General features: G+C 49.0%; 3 protein-coding genes across 3 annotated transcripts; 1 reads left to right on the top strand and 2 right to left on the bottom strand.

Annotated features, from left to right (window-relative positions):
• Positions 1–73: 73 nt before the first annotated feature.
• On the bottom strand, positions 74–526 carry BROUX77_007369 (uncharacterized protein; the record flags this gene model as incomplete). Its single annotated transcript, XM_073752457.1, has 1 exon — positions 74–526. The coding sequence occupies one exon, from the start codon at positions 524–526 to the stop codon at positions 74–76; it is 453 nt and encodes a 150-aa protein (XP_073601662.1).
• Positions 527–930: 404 nt separating this feature from the next.
• BROUX77_007370 (uncharacterized protein) lies at positions 931–2,514 on the top strand (the record flags this gene model as incomplete). Its single annotated transcript, XM_073752458.1, has 4 exons — positions 931–936; positions 1,064–1,150; positions 1,264–1,626; positions 2,251–2,514. 4 exons carry the CDS (start codon positions 931–933, stop codon positions 2,512–2,514), a joined length of 720 nt encoding a protein of 239 aa, XP_073601663.1.
• Positions 2,515–3,152: 638 nt separating this feature from the next.
• Positions 3,153–16,025, bottom strand: BROUX77_007371 (uncharacterized protein; the record flags this gene model as incomplete). The annotated part of the gene is made up of 7 exons (XM_073752459.1): positions 3,153–3,247; positions 3,318–7,907; positions 7,975–8,034; positions 8,094–8,699; positions 8,769–11,969; positions 12,047–15,890; positions 15,978–16,025. The coding sequence occupies 7 exons, from the start codon at positions 16,023–16,025 to the stop codon at positions 3,153–3,155; spliced, it is 12,444 nt and encodes a 4,147-aa protein (XP_073601664.1).
• Positions 16,026–16,239: the final 214 nt, after the last annotated feature.

Genomic DNA, 16,239 nt, shown 5'->3' on the forward strand with positions numbered 1-16,239 from the left:
TCGTGTCAAGTTTAGTCTAACGCCGCGTCTCGATCATTGCTATTTAAATCATGTACCCATAACATGAAGTTTCTCAGGTGGTTTGGGTGACAGGCTCTGGGCGATGCGGAAATACGATTTTATACTTCACAACCTCGACAACATCTAATATGTCTTCAGCTTGCGAAGCGTCATTTTCAGCCTGTCTCTTCTTCACAATGGCAACAGGCTGCGGTAGTTTCTTTACTTCTCCTGCCAATCGCTGATGGGCCCCAACAAACATGAAGACCTTGTTCATCCAGGCAGTGCTTCCCTCTTCTTGAAAGTCTGGGTTGTAGTTGGGAAACACTATGCGCCCAATATCAAGAAAGTGGATAGCGTCTTGGTCATCCTCCAACTTAACCGCTAGCTCGTCTGTGTGTGCAATTGTTCCTTGCAGCTCGATGATAGCTAGCCCAGAGGGTGTTTGTATGGTTGTCGGGAGAGGGTTGCGCGTACTCGACCGGTTCTTGTCCGGGGGATATATTTTGATAGATTGTGTGGTCATTGGAAACGAATTGTGGTTCCGGAAAATGTGGAAGGATCAGAAAAGGTGATGGTTGACTTCCATTTGTATCATGGCTTGTCGTTGAACATTCAACCGCGTTATGGACAACTCTGGTGTTGTACAGGGAGCCACTCAAGATGCGCCACATTCAAAAGCCAGACGCCACATATCAGATAAGCGCCACTAATCTTATCGCTCACACAACCCAGACCCACTGAAAATATGCTGTTCAGCACTTTTATTGGCCCAAAAAGCCAGCCCTAGTGGGTCACACTACGGGAGCCAGCAAATTTGTGTGGGTTTACTCAAGCTTGTCGAGAATATTGTCAAATTTGTTGGGCCACAATTTTCATTTGTCTTTTTCAGATTTACAACGATAAGCTGTACATTCAGAAACCGCCAAGATGAAGGTATGAGAGCCCGTGTTTTGAACAATCGACGCAAAAAGATTCATTCAGTTGCATTTTGAGCAAATGCAAATTGAACTCTCGACTGGCGTGCCATGAAGATTTCCACCACTAACACGCCCATCTGTAGCTGAACATCTCCTACCCTGCCAACGGCTCCCAGAAGCTCATCGAGATCGATGATGAGCTGAAGATCGCTCCCTTCATCGAGAAGCGCGTACGTGACAACCGCCCACCCCCAACGAACCGAGGAACTCGAAAACCCGATCTACTCGCGAAATCGACTTAGACGCCGAAAAACGACCCATAATGCTAACACATCGACAATAGATGGGCGCTGAGATCCCTGCCGACTCTCTTGGCCCCGAGTTCAAGGGCTACATTGTCCGCATCACCGGTGGTAACGACAAGCAGGGTTTCCCCATGAAGCAGGGTGTCATGAGACCCAACCGTGTCCGCCTTCTGCTCGCTGACGGCCACTCGTGCTACCGCCCCCGCCGTACCGGTGAGCGCAAGCGCAAGTCCGTCCGTGGTTGCATTGTCGGTAACGACCTGTCTGTCATGGCTCTGTCCATCGTCAAGCAGGGCGAGCAGGAGATTCCTGGCCTGACCGACGTTGTCCACCCCAAGCGCCTGGGCCCCAAGCGTGCCAGCAAGATCCGCCGCTTCTTCAGCCTCTCCAAGGATGACGATGTACGTGTTGCTCCTCTAGTCCTAGTGACTTGTAGTAGCATTCATGTATGCCTTTTCTCTCGTCATCGCCTGCCCAGGCTTGCACAGGAGGATTTCTTGCAACCTGGGTAGAGTGTGAGAAGATCGTTGGCTCAGATCCCTACCTTGTCTCATCTTGCTCATGTGCTATATAACACATGGGCGAGTGAGTAAAGGTGGACTGGCCGTGGTCGGTTGCTATATTCCTTTTCCTCCACGTCTTTTGCTGTTATCAACTGCTGTCCTGGAGAAAACCATTTGAGGTGTCATGATGCTGTCTTTGTTTCCCGTGGCAGGCTGTCAAGTGCCTCAAGGTTCTCTTTCGGTAGTGTGTGGAAACACATTCTAGCCAATAGCTACAAAGTGCTCCCATCGTGCATCTCGGAAGCAAGAGCACAGCAGCAAGTCGTTTGACATTGCAGTCACATTGTGAAGAAAGCAAGGATTGCACCGACCCTGCCGGTTCCAACCTGTCTTTACTACAAAGGCAGGCAGGGGAATCTGGCCAGCGGTAATTGGCATACTGTGAATGTTGTTACCAGTCGCTAACCAACAGATACTTCTCCTATGTCTTCCGCTGTATACTAATGAACTTCACAAATACAGGTCCGCAAGTACGTCATTCGCCGTGAGGTCACCCCCAAGGGTGAGGGCAAGAAGCCCTACACCAAGGCCCCCAAGATCCAGCGCCTGGTCACCCCCCAGCGCCTGCAGCACAAGCGCCACCGCATGGCTCTCAAGCGCCGCCAGTCCGAGAAGGTCAAGGACGAGGCCAACGAGTACGCCCAGCTTCTGGCCAAGCGCGTTGCCGAGTCCAAGGCCCAGAAGGCCGACCTGCGCAAGCGCCGTGCCTCTTCCATGCACAAGTAAATTGTTCTTGCTGTCTCCGTCTCCGGGTAGTAGTCCTTTTGCTTGGGCGGTGGGGTGTTGTATCCTGCATGCACAAAAACAAAAATAAAAACTCTTTCTTGCAACAAAAAGTGTGTTTGTAACGAATGTAATGACTGCAATAGAGTCTTTTTTTTTCCATCTAGAATGTGTGAGATGTGAGATGTGTAGAAACTTTCGTCATCTAGATGAGTGATGGTGTTTTTGCACTAAGTCAACATGGTAATACCCGTTTACTTAATGACTAAATGTCATGTAGTCTTAAAAAAGCTAAAGTTTACAACAACTAGAACAGATAATGTCTTCAAAGAGCATAAGTAACTAAAGAAATGAATTCTACAGCAACAAAAGCAATATGATATTTCTCACGACCAGTAATGCAAAACGATTAGTAGACCAATAACAAAAAATCCGAAAAATAAAAGCAAACAGTCTCAGCGCACAAAAAGAAATCAGGATGCTAGCATAGAAGAGCAAGAAGAACAACACCATAGACCCCCCAAGCCCATCGAGCCAAGCATTTCACAGGTTATTGAATAACCATGGACACAGGAAAAAAGAGAAACAAAAAAGTAGAAGACTTTTGCAGAGTGCAGGAAATGAAGAAGAAAAAGAAAAATCTAGGCAAAGCCAAAGTAGTCGTTTCCAGCTGTGATGGCCTTCAGCAGCTGCTTGCGCAGCATCTCGTAGCTTTCGTACTCAGGAATATCAAGTTCTAGTAGCAGGCAGAATTAGTATACAGAATCGTCGACATAAAGAAATGGGAAGAAAGAAGATAGACTTACGGTTGAAGCACGTGTGTGAACTCGGCAGGCGGTCCTTGTTGCCATAGTCGCGATGGATATTGAAGCGGCTGACACCGTTCATGCCTTCCAGCTCCTTGAAACCGTTGAGTGGCACCTTGGACGTTCCGGTGACAAACTGAAGCAACTTGGCGCGCTCTTCCTTGTCAAACGAGCGCAGCGCACGCCAGAACCACTGAATCTGCGGCGATGCAGCCGTGTAATTGTGATACTCGGTGTGCGTTTTCCAGTCATCGACGTCAACGTCAGGCAAACCAGAAATCAGCAACTCAAGTTCTTGCTCATTGAAGATAGAGATGAGCTCAGCTGGGATGATGTCATGGAAACCCTTGAGGAAGTGCTCCATTTGCTCCTTGACGGAAGACAGAAGTTTATGCTCAACTACAAGACGCACATATTCCTTCTTATTTTCTTCAGTCACAGCAATGTTGCGGCCATCGGGAATAAGATCGACAATGGTTGTGGCTCCAAACTCCTCATCCTCAACAGAGAACGTTTCGACAATAATGTCAGTGATGTCATTGTTCAACATCCAGAGCAACGACTTGTAATAGTCGGGATCAAACGACTCCATGTCCTTGACCGAGACTGACTTTCCAAGAATACGCTTGTACACAGCACGGCTAAAGTGGCAATCAAGCAGGCGCCCTTCGTATAGGGCCTTTCCAATGATGCGACCAACAAACTTAAAGTAAGTCAGATGCTGCTCGTTGACGGCACTGAGCTTGTTGGGGTGGAAGGTTGTGCGGTCCGAAGAGACGGGAATGAACAGGGCGTAGTTCGCATCAAACATCTGCCGGGACAGCACTTGGAACCACTCACGAGTGACACCACCAGCGTCGACACCCTCTTCACCATGGAAGCGAATATTGAGTTTGCCATACTTCATCTCATCTCCACTCTTGAAGTAGAGCGAGCGGTACGAGTCGTTGAAAACCATTTCACGGCGAACCGACAACTGCAAAGGCTGGAACGGCATGCGAGATTGCTGGTTGTTCCGGGCATGCACAGAACGAGTAAAGAAGTTGCGCTTGTTGTCAAACTCGAGAACTGTAGGGTTCTTGACTAGCAGCGAGAAGTTTGCTGACATGAGCTTTGGGTTGTTACGAACCAGTTCATTGAGGATGCGACGGTGCTCGCCGGTGAAGGTGAAGAACAACGTTGATAGCTGCTGCTGGGGAGTAGGGTTTGAGGCAGAGCCATGCGTAGAGGTAGAAGGGAAATCAGTCGCGGTAACTTCGGGGCTAGAGACAATAGCCTCCTTTCCAGAACCGTCTCCAGAAGCCGAGCCTTCGTCTTTAGAAGCTGTGGCAGTTGCATACCCATCAGAATCTATAGCGTGGGTTGTGTTCTTGCAGACAACCATAAGAGACTCAATCAAGGGCAGAAGGATTGTCGCTACATTGATCATGTTCTCTCGCTCACGAATGACATGCAGACAGGCACTAAGCTTATCCCACATGGTTGACAGCCCGGAGTCGTGGTACAGTGATAGAACTAGATCATTCTTATCGGTATCGTCGTTGCTATCCGCAGAGTTGGTATCGGGTTGACTCGAAAGTCTCTTGCGCACATCAAAGAGGTGATCAAGCGCCGTCAGGACACGAAGCAGCTTGTTTTGTTCCGATGTGCCCGGGGAAAATTTGGCTAGTGCTATGCCTTGGATCTCAGTACCCGAGGAAGCCTGTTGAACGCATGGAAGTAGTTCATCTAGATCGCTGGAAATGTTATCGGCCAACATGTGGGCTTGGCGCACGAGTTCTTGTCCAAATACTGCCTTCGCCCCAGGAATCACCAGCAGATTCTTAATGGCAGAAATGGTATGCTGGAAGGTCCGAGAGCTACACTCACGAGCAACAAAAATCTTGACGACAAGAGTCAAGTTGTAGTTAGTAATAACAGGCATCTGGATGGGCTTCGTGATTCTTTGGATTGCCTCATCCACTTCTTTCTTATTGGCGACACCCTGATTAGCGGCAGTGGGAGTATTAGAAACAGCACCGATATTGACCGTGGACTCAGAGCCGGCAGCAGTACTGGAAGAGCCGGCTTCAGTTCCCGTCATCTGCTTTGTCTTTTCTTCAGCCTCTTTGCGCTGCTGAGCTTCAGCTTCGCGACGTCGACGATCCATGTTGGGGAGAGGTGCAGTCAGTCTGTTGATGAGATCTGCTAGCAATGTCATGACACCTGAACTTTCCATGACAAGATCTCGGTCTAGAAGACTGAGCAGGGAGTTGATTGCATATCTCTGTGCCTTATGATCTTTTGATGCACGGGTTTTGCTTCTGCTGCGAGCTGAGGAAGAGCCAAAACCACTTCCAGCACGTCTGAGTGAAGGAATAAAGACGTCATGCTCATTTAAGAAGAGATGGGCAATGTGCACGTTCTTGGTAGAGAGAGTGCTGAGCAAATCCAGGCATTGTTGTATAATAAGAAGAGGGGAGATATCGGAGCGTGTGTCTGCAGCCGCAGGACCACCAGAAGCAGAAACAATGGCAGTGGATAATGTATTGCTTCGCTTAGTCGCACTCTGAGGCGTCTTCAGAGGATCAATAGGCATGGGCGACTCTCGGTGACGTTTGGCTTTGAGAGAAAGCTGACTGAAACTCCGCTCAACTGCGTCCATATCAGTGCTTCCGTCCTGGAGAATCTGCAAGACAGTGCCGATGATCTCAATGCGGTTTTGACGATTCTCGCAAACATCACCAAGTACATTGAACAGGAGAGCACGAATGGAGCCTTGCTGTGCAATGAACATAAGCCTTAGCAGGGTAGCCACGCCAGCTTTGTCCAGCATTTGAACGACACCAGTACGGCGCACGGGGCGCTGGGAGATGAGGTCGGCAGACATCTTGGGGAAGTTCGAGATATTCCAAGAGGAGAAGGGGCCGGGGATAGGACCATTGGAAGGGCGGGAGCTCATGGCATTAGAGCCGGTACCAGTCAAGTTGTTACTTCCAGCAGAAGCACTGCCACCAGGCTGTTGACCAGCATTTCCCTGTGCTTGGGATTGGGCTTGAAGTAGACTGCGTGCCTGTGCAATCATTGATGGAGGGAGCTGGTCAATTATCTCCTGAGGCTGATCCAAAAGAACTTGTTCGCGGAGCTCTGGAGGGAAGGTCAAGAGGATACTAGCAGCATCCATTTCGTCCTCGTCAACATGAACAGCCAACAGGCCTTCAGAGAGGGAAGATATATTAACACCAGAAGGACCCGGAGGTGCATGACTAGCACGTCTTTGATCATCGCGGTTGCGACGACGCTGCTCTTGGCGTTCTTGATGAATTATTTCATCCCGAAGTTCATCTGGAAGGGCATCCAAGAACTCTTGGAACTCTTCACTCTGTGTGCCTTGAGATTGCTGTCGAGCTTCAGAGCGTCTAGTAGACACAGTCTGGGCAATAACTTCGGCACGGAACTCTTCAGGAAGGGCCGCAAGGTAATCGGGATCAATTCCAAGCTCTGTAACATCGACCTCTTCGCCACGAATCATGGTCAGAACACGAGGCTGAGCACTGGATGAGCCTTCATCATCAGAGGCTGCAGGTTGGGTTTCAATGCCCTCCATGGCCTGGGTAGAGTTTTGTCCCTGGGGATCGGCATCACCACCACTATTACGAGCTCCGGAAGCAGAGGCTTCCGCATCTTCACCAGATACACCCTCCATCCTCTCGAGTTCTTCTCTTTCTTTCCGCTCCACTTCAACACGTTCTTGTTCTTCTTTGCGCTCACGCTCAATGCGCTCCTCTTCCTCCCTCTCTGCGCGTTCCTCAGCCTCACGAAGCTCACGCGCTTCACGTTCCTTTCGAAGAGCTTCCTCTTGGGCAGCCTGCTTGGCTGCCTGCTTGGCTGCCTGCTCTTCACGCAAACGTTTGTCCTCCTCGATGGCAGCAGGAGTAAGGCAGGCGTTGATAGCGTGAGTAAGTTTCTGGGCACGTTCATTGACGAGCGGTGCAAAAATAAGGGAAGCCTCTTCCTGATAACGTTCGAGACTCCTGCTAACATCAAAGATGACAGATTGAGAAGGCTCGCTAGACGAAGCATTTCCTTCACGGCGCCATTCGCCGCCAGATGGGAGGTGATTATGAGAAGTGTACCAGTCTTGCATGGCATTCGGTCCAAGCTGGACTTGCATGGGTTGATTGCGGTGCATCTCGGGCATGGTAGAAATTAACTCCTGCAGCATGGCAAGTGAGCTAGGGCCGTTGAGATGGCCATGCACTCGAGCACCCATCCCAAACATATCCGGAGGGAGGTTAATTGAAACGAGGTTGTCATCCATACCGCCGCTGCGAGAAGTTACCGGATTTCCAGTAGAATTGGGGTGGAGGAGAGGGTTGACACCTTCCTCAATGAAGATACCACGGTTGTTATGAGAGCGGCTATGGTTATGGTGATGATGGTGATGTGTGTAATGGCGGGCATCAGGGATGTCGGCCCGGCCAGACCAGCGGGGAAGAGAAGAAGGCGCACGGCTGTTAACACGGAAGCGCGAACGCGAAGCACTAGGACCTCCTTCAACAACAACAGAATCCCAACCCAAGAAGGAGCCAACAGGCGGTGGAGCATCATCTAAGATATATTTAGTCAGCTAAAGTTATCTTCGGTTGATGAAGTATATGAAAGTGAAGTAACTTACAAGGGAAGTGCTCTTCGAAGATATACTCGTCCTCGTCGTCCATATCATCCTCCTCATCGCCTATATAAGTGTTAGTAAGTTTACTTCAGCTAAACCCTTTTCTTCGTCATAAGGCTTACCTTCAACCTCACCATAGTTGTCCTCCATCTCATCAATTTCACCCTCAAAGTCCTCGCCATCTTGCCCCATAACAGCACGTGCAAGGTTGTCGAAGATGTCGGTGTCAGGGACTATGATGGGTCGGCGGCCATGGTGATGATGGTGATGATGGTCATGGTTATGGTCGTGATCTTGGTCATCAGCCTCTTCTACTTCCGCTTCGAAGTGATGATCGTCCAAGTCGTCGTCATGATGATGACCTTCATCCTCCCAACCCGAGTCCCCGTCGTCCTCGATAAGATTGCCATCCTCATCGAGTATTTCTTGATGGGCATCGTGTCCTCCAATATCAACCGAGTCGATATCGTCATCCTCCATATCGTCATCGTGGTCATCGTCCATGTCGTCGTCATCATCCATGTCGTCATCCTCGTCCATAACAACGCCGAGCATGGGGTGACCGGGAAGGCCTTCGATGGGGCCCATGTCACTCATACCCTCCATCTCCTCAAGCTCCTCTTCGTCGTCATCGCTGACGTTGTCCTCATCTTCACCAGACATTTCTTCTTCTTCATACTCCATTTCTTCATCATACTCATCCTCGTACATTTCCTCGTCGTCATCACCTGAACACATAGTTAATATTTTTGCATCTTGCGTGAGGATTTTGCTTGTTCTATAGTGCAAGGACCTACCATGTTCATCGTCAGACACATCATCTTCATCGCGAATTTCAGAAATGCCGAGGGCAGTATTCCGGTACAAGTCAGGAGTCTCTTCCCGATTGTCTTCAGCATCGGACAAAGATGAAGCAGAGTGTATATCATCTTCATAGTCAGGAAGTGAGCCAGTAGCCACCATGTTAGACAAGCTAAGTTCTTTGGCCGTATCTGTCAAGGCCCGGAGCACGCGAAGAATGTACTTGATGGAGCGTTTGACTCCTGGATAGTTGAGGTCAACATCGGCAATCGAGGCAGTTAGCTTTTCAATATATCCCTTTTCGAACATCATGCGCCGAATCTGCATATGGTTGTGTTTGACTTGGGTGGGGATAGCCACTTGAAGAGAAGCATCATGGTCCTTGTCACCAATCATCTGGTGAATCAGTTCTGACAAACTCTGCATGCGAAGGTACCGTGTCTCGAGTGGCTCGTCGGGAACTGTAGCGCGTTCGTAGGCCTTCAGGATCATATCGATGACAAAGGTGCGCACAAAGAGAAGATCGGCATCGTCACCATACTCAAACCCGCTCCGTTGAACAGCTACATACTTCTCGTTGGTCTGATAGGTTAAGGCAACTAAGAGACGCTGAACATGGCTAGCCGTAGCTAGTCTTTTCTTAGCCGCTGTAGTCTCGGCCGTTCCATTAAGGTTGCCCTGACAGAGAAGATCCGAGATGAGGTAGTTGAGAACACTTGACCGAGGACGAACAGGTGTATGGTTTTGTACGGGAGCCGAGCGCTTAAAGTTGATGAACTCCATCTTAGTACGGTTGTAGCTCTGAAGAAGTTCAGTAAGAGCACTGAGCAAGAAGCAACGATACACAAAAATGGGGTGGTCTTCAGCTTTGAAGCTAGGCTTCGTAGCGAGATTTGAGGAAGCAACGTCTTTCTTGTCATCAGCTTGGGTAGGCGGTGTTGAATCCACATCAAAACTAAGAGTTTGACCCAATGATTCTTTGCCAGAAGACTCCAAGTCTTGTGATGGCTTTTCCTCTTGGGAGGCAGCAACTTCTTTATCATCAACCTCGCGGTAGTTGACAAGCTCACACAGAAGGAAATGGACAACACCATCAGGGTTTTCCAGCACAGGAACCTTCTTGTCTTGAGACTTGGGCTCGTGGGTATCGGCCATATCGACATCATCGCAACCCTCGGTCGATGCTTTAATACCTGTCTCTTCAGCAGATGCTTCCGTGGACTCCTTAGCTTCAGGCTTATTTGCAGTTGAATCTTGGGCGGCTAGAGAAGCAGGAGGCCCATTTTTCGCACTCGCTTTCAGGCCAAGAATGTTCCCGCGACCAGTTTCGAGGCCGCTGCTTGTCCAGCGGGTGAACTTGAGCATTTCATTGCTCACCTCAACAAACAGGGTAGGCGATCTCAGCGCTAGAGTAGGAAGTGCCTTAAGATAAGACTGCGCGTCAAAAACACGCACACTGCGGTTGGGATGTTCAAAGTAACTTTTGATCTCATAGCGCATGATCTGTTTGACCGTCTCATCATCTTCAATGATGTGACGAAGAATAATCATAACCCACTTGTTGACTTTTGAGCGACGGAACTGGTCGGCCCCACTACTGACCTGCTGTTTCACCATCACAAAAAGGCGCTGGAGATTTCTACGCTCACCCACAATAGCAGCGTACTTGCGTTGACGAGTCAAGATAAGCAATACCCGGAGAACAGCCATCGCCAAAACGACATGTTTCCCAATCCGAGGTAGCATGTCAAGAATGCTTATCAACAGCTGACTGCGATGATCGTGTGTGAATATAGGGTTAGGATTCATCAGGAAGACGTTGCCAGGGATATGAGCATTCGGGCCCCCTGTTGGCCAATTTGCTTCTTGAGGTTGCTCATCGTGACTGAGGAAAATTTCAAGAATCAACAAGATGTAGGGAGCTGAAGAAGACAGCTCATCGCCAGTCCTCCCCTCCACAGGCTTCAGGAAATCAAGGTAGTTGTCCAACGTTTCCTTGAGAGTGGAAAAGTTGCAGCTAAAGAAGTAAGGATCCTGAAGAAGAAGTGCCAAGAGGTGGGCATAGGCGGAGATAGTCGATCCATCAGTAGCACTCTTGCCGTTTAGAGAAGAAAGTGCATAGATGATGGTCGAGCCAGAAGTCTTGACAATTTCATCGTTATGTTCTTGCTCCAAAATAGAAAGGAGAAGTTCTGAAAGTTCAACCGCAGACGCATGTGTAGAAACTATTTCAAGTGAACGCTCAATCATCGACTCCATGACTTCTGAACGAAGCCCCAACAAAATTTTACGGTTTTCGACAAGCGGGATGTCAGGAATAGAGTTGTTTTTAGTTGGGTTGCTGACATGACTTTCCGTAGCAGCATCGTCGTTTTGAGAATTGTCGTCCTGATCGTCGGTCGTATTTGAACTACTATCAGAATGCTCTTCCTCATCAATGTCTGTAGTAGCGTGCGTGTCTATTTCAAGATTCATAGGCTCGACATTTTGCGCAGAATGCACATAGTCGCACACAGTTCCCTCGGGCAACGGATTACGAGGCCCAACCCGACCTCCAAGGTGAGCCCGACAGTAGTCTGCACATTGAGGAGCTAGGTTGTTGCAGCGGAAAGCAGCCTCGATGCTAAGACCTTCATGTATCTCGGAACGCTCAAGACCGGATAGCGATTCAATGGTTTTGAATATAACAGACTTATCGAAACGGAAAGGCTCAGAGATTTGGCCAAAGACCAACTGGCATATGGGCTTCAACAGTTTGTAGCCTGCCGAGTAGTCCGGCTCCTTTGCGGAAACAATGCGTATAATCGAAATAGCACTCGTGACCAAGGATTTTGGAAGCTTCTTCATAGCATCTGATTTCCACAATTTGAAGATGGTGGGGCCAATTGCACAACGTATCTCGGTGGTGAGAACCTGTGCAACTATAGTTTCTCGAGCATCAAGATGACTCAAAAGCGAGCTTCCGCTCGTAGCATCCGAAGTCTTCATGATCAATAGTAGGAAATAGAATTCTAGGATCTTATGCAAACCGTAGACAGAAATTTTGGCGGGGTTCTTCGTCAACTTTAGGTCTGGACACGACTCAATTTCCCGAGTAAACCGGGTCACCAGTTTGTTCAGTACATCGAAAATTCCGTGTTTCTGCAAAGCAAGAAAGATGGGCAAAATAATGCGAGCAGGTCCCACGTCTGGTAAAACTAGCACAAAAAGGTTAGTCATCATGAAGATGTTGTGAAATGATGCAATTTAAGAAGAGGTACAAGGCTAAACATACCATCATAGGTTGAATCTTCAAAAACCTGCATCACACGTGATAGAAGGATATAGTTTGGGGAGTCAGGCGACGAACTGAGCTCCTTCAACGGGTTGATTAACGCAGCGCCGAGAGCGGTCGCAATGTTAAGATGCTGAGTCCTAATGAATTTCTGACGAGATCCACTCCGTGTTGGGAACAAAGCTCTACCATAAGCAGCGAACAGAGAAGGTAGCGCAGCTGGTGCGGTATCAAGAAGAAATTTGAGCACTTGGTAGTTGACATAACGTGTTTCCTTCTTAAGCTCCGCGATCTCTTCCGCAGTTAAGACGTTGAGGTCGGTAGACTCGTCGACGGAACCTAAAGCATCAATCAAATGGTAGTCGGGAGTTTCTGCGAGCAGAGGACCAAGTATGTGTCGTTCACCTGCCGGAGCTGTAGATAGAACTGTCTTGATATCGACATTGCTATGGAACAGAGGCTGCCATCTAGTTGGGACGCATGGGTTGAGGGCACATGATTCTTTCAAACACATCCAAATCAACGAGCCGCAGTCCTCTATCAGTCGAAGGTGGTAATCGTAGACGTTGCCGGCGTGGAATTGAGAAGGCGCCTGGCCACGGCTCAAAACAGGAAATGTACAACAAAGCGTGAGGAGAAGCATCTGTGTCTTTGTGAGGGAACGGACAGCCTCCTCGCCATGTGTGAGAATTCTCTTCGACTCATCATCGAGTTCCTCGAAATCAGTAGCTGACATCTTTAAGTTCACATCAATAAACTTGGTGAAGAACATGCCGCCGTTCTCTGCGGGCCGAATGAGGCTACGTGTCAGTTCCATGGCACTAATGGTGCGCGTGCAAAGCTGTGGCATGTAGATAGTGGGTGTCTGTTCGGCAATTCGTGCAATAACGCCAAACATGGTGTTCAGTGGACTATCAGGAGTCAGGGCTGCAGAGTTAAGACTTGGGGCTTCAATAATGTCCATCAAGAGGCCAAGTCCACCAGCTTCAGCAAACTCCCGTCTCAAAGTAGCATTTGACAGGAAAATTTCAAGGAAAGTACTGACTTCTTGCACACAGGCAGTAAAGTCGAATGTCGTTTTTTCCTCAGGGCTTTCAGTGGCAGCAGTCTTTCCAGGCTCAGCATCAGCCTTGCGAAGGTTCTCGGGGAGATCTTTGTCACAATGGGTACGATTCCCGTTGGAGTCGAGCACGTAGATGTGAGTTCCCCAGTCCTCGATGGACTGGAGGCTATAACCAATGTCCCTAACACGGCCAACCATTCCGATAACAGCATTGGCAATGTATGTCTTGAGTGGAGGGTGGTGACGAGAAAGCTCATCAAAGCTACGTCCGAGGTCCATGGTCAGGTTACGATCGTTAACCATACAATTCAAGTGGGCTGGGCTCTCGAAGGTTTCCATGAATGTTTCAATCACGCCTGACCCAATGACCATCTTTAGACCAGCCCGGTTCAAAGATATGCTATTGATGGCATTGGGAACGGAGCGAATTGCCTCTGCAGCAGGGAATATGCCTTTTGCGAGAGTGGTTACTACTGGTAAAGAAGTAATTTCTGGTGGCGGGGGAAGCCCTCTCGCGTTAGGCTCAGGAACGTCAGTCTGTTGAGTCGAATCCTCGCCATCCTCTCGCTCTTCCTCGGGAATTTGTTGAATTTCGGGGACGGGATTACTGCTGACAGACTCAAGGAAACTCCTGATCATTCCGGACTCTGATATGGCGGCAAAGCTGGTTGGGTCGTTGTTAATGAAGTCGCTCAAAATTGTGACTGAGTGTGTCCATACTGCAGAGCCGAAGTTGACCACATTCTCCATAATGCTTCTCAGGGCAAGAAGAAGATCAGACTTATCGGCCAGGTTTCGAAGAAGCCGGTCAGCGTTTCCGCTGTTGTTGTACCAGTTGGACATGACGTGATGGATGAATTTCAAGACCCATCTCAGGGTAGATTGCTGCCAGTAGGGGATGTTGTAATCAACAATCTCTGACTTCATCTCAGTGTCAGTACCGCTCGTGGCAGCATTAGCAAGAGCTTCGGTGGTGGTGTCAACAACCAGCTTGGAGATTGCATCCAGACCATTTATGGAAAAGAACGAATCAAAGGCGGGTTGATGGTTCAACACCAGACTATCAAGGAACTGAACAAACAGGCCGTGTAGTCTCTTTGCAACAGGAGACGTGAAACTGAGCGTCTCAACCAAAGCCTCAACAAGACCAGCTGCAGCCATTTCTTGGCCAACGCGTGTGTTCATCGACATGTGAAGAGTTAATGAAAAAAGCGCACGACGCCAATCATCCTCCTGAGACCACTTCAACTCCATTGCCTTGACAGGGGCAGAATCATCAACCTTTATACCTGCCACGGCCTTGCGAACAACGTACAACAGTACGCCATGATTCACATTGGCATTGAGGGCAGAGAAAACGGCGTTGAAGCGGGTTTCAAACATGCTGATGTTTTCCAGAAGCGCCAGCGCTATGGTTTGTATCCACAAAGGAACTTCCAGCGAGGTGTTAACGGTGGGGTGTATCAGCTCAGCCAGCTGGTAAACCAGTTGATACTTGCGTATCTCATCGATATCATACCGTAGAACCTTGTCAACAAAGGTTTGCTCTGGATGAATAAAAGCCAAGTTCAGAATTGCAAGCATTCGAATTGCCAGAATTCCCTCTCGGCTCTTGTGGTCCCCAAGAAGAGCTTTGGCGACCCGTAGACGATGAAGAAGCTCATACTTGGAAGATTCAGGCATATCTGAAGGAGAGCTAGCCATTATGTCGCAAATAGACTTGGAGATAACATCTGCTTCACAAATTTCTAGGGTCTTTTGGCCGGATGGCGAGTTGCTAGCCACCTCATCTTGAGGAAAGGCGGTACTCTGCGCAGAAGTTTGAGAAGTTTCCTCGGTATTCAAGCGGGATGGTTTAGGCGTTGAGGTTGAAGATCCCAGAGTAGAGCTGCGGCGAAGGGGTGTTGGTGTATGAGGTATCGTTGAGGAGCCATCGCGTTCGGAAAGTGCAGCAGTACTGGTCTGTTCGGTTGCAGCGTTGGCAGGCTGCTGGGGATAATAGATAATACGAATATCCGCCCATCCAGCCCAAGCCTTGTCGTCTGATCCAAGGATTGATACAAGGTCATTGGCATACTTTGGTCCAAATACTCGAGATGTAGTGTCATTAGCATGAGCATGAGCCTTCTCCTTGCCCTTTCCTGAAGGCGTAGTGAGATTTTCAGTCAGATTCAGTGGAGTTTTCGGGAAAGCCTGGGTCAAAATCTGGACTCGGTTGAGGTCAATATTATAGTGGTTGGCCAGAAGAGCACTAATCTGACGACTGTTATTAGAGCCTCCCAGGCGTTTCACTGATGCTTGGTAGCGGTGGGCAAGCTTGGAGCCAACCTGCAGAGTCTCATAAAGAATGGACAACGATGTTGTATGAAGGAGATCGTTGAGGTGGCTACTACTGGCATAAATGCTTCGATTGCCACAGCGGTCAAGCAACATGGTGGTAAAGCGCAAAACCGCTTCAATCAGCTGACGATCGCCATCCTGGAGATATCCCTCGGCGGCGAGGCGTTGGGTGTCCCAGGGTGTAGGATCAGCATATTCGAGGTCTCTGGGCTTGTTAAGCAGTACTTCGGAAGCAAACTCTTGGACCTGAGGGCCGCTGTTGAGCTTGTAGGTTTGCGCAAATGCAGCGAGGATGTTATCGAAACGGTTGAGTAGAGGAATCCAGTGGTATAGGTCTCCTCGGGGGAAAGGCCAAGCAGTAGGAAATGTGTCGAGCTTTTTAGGGAGGAGGGGCAGACTAGTATCGACAGCTTCTTGCACAAACTTCTTGAGCCATGGAGTCTAAGAAATGGGCAGATGGTTAGGTTAAAATTGGTGTGATGGATGGCGGGGCAAGATCAATCAGTAGCACCATGTCGATATACTCACCAGAGCGGCTCGGTGTTTGGGCTGCATAGTACGGGTGATCTTTCCCATGATTGTTGTTGTAAAGCGGCACAGCCGCTAAGTTATTTGACAAAGAAGAGGCGAGTTTTTGGAGATGTCAAGAGGTCTTTTTTCGGTGCGGTGAGGCGGTGATGTAGGTAGGAGGAAGCAGTTGTAAGGTGATGCGAGCGGAGCTTGAGTTGAACTTGGGCCAAGGTCCTGGAAGATGCGAAAAGACCAGCAGGGTTTTTTTTTTTTCAATTTG

The sequence above is a fragment of the Berkeleyomyces rouxiae genome (genome assembly GCF_048999995.1).
Source record: "Berkeleyomyces rouxiae strain 22BRR77 chromosome Unknown BrBRR77_ptg000012l, whole genome shotgun sequence".
NCBI classification, from domain to species: Eukaryota; Fungi; Ascomycota; class Sordariomycetes; order Microascales; family Ceratocystidaceae; genus Berkeleyomyces; species Berkeleyomyces rouxiae.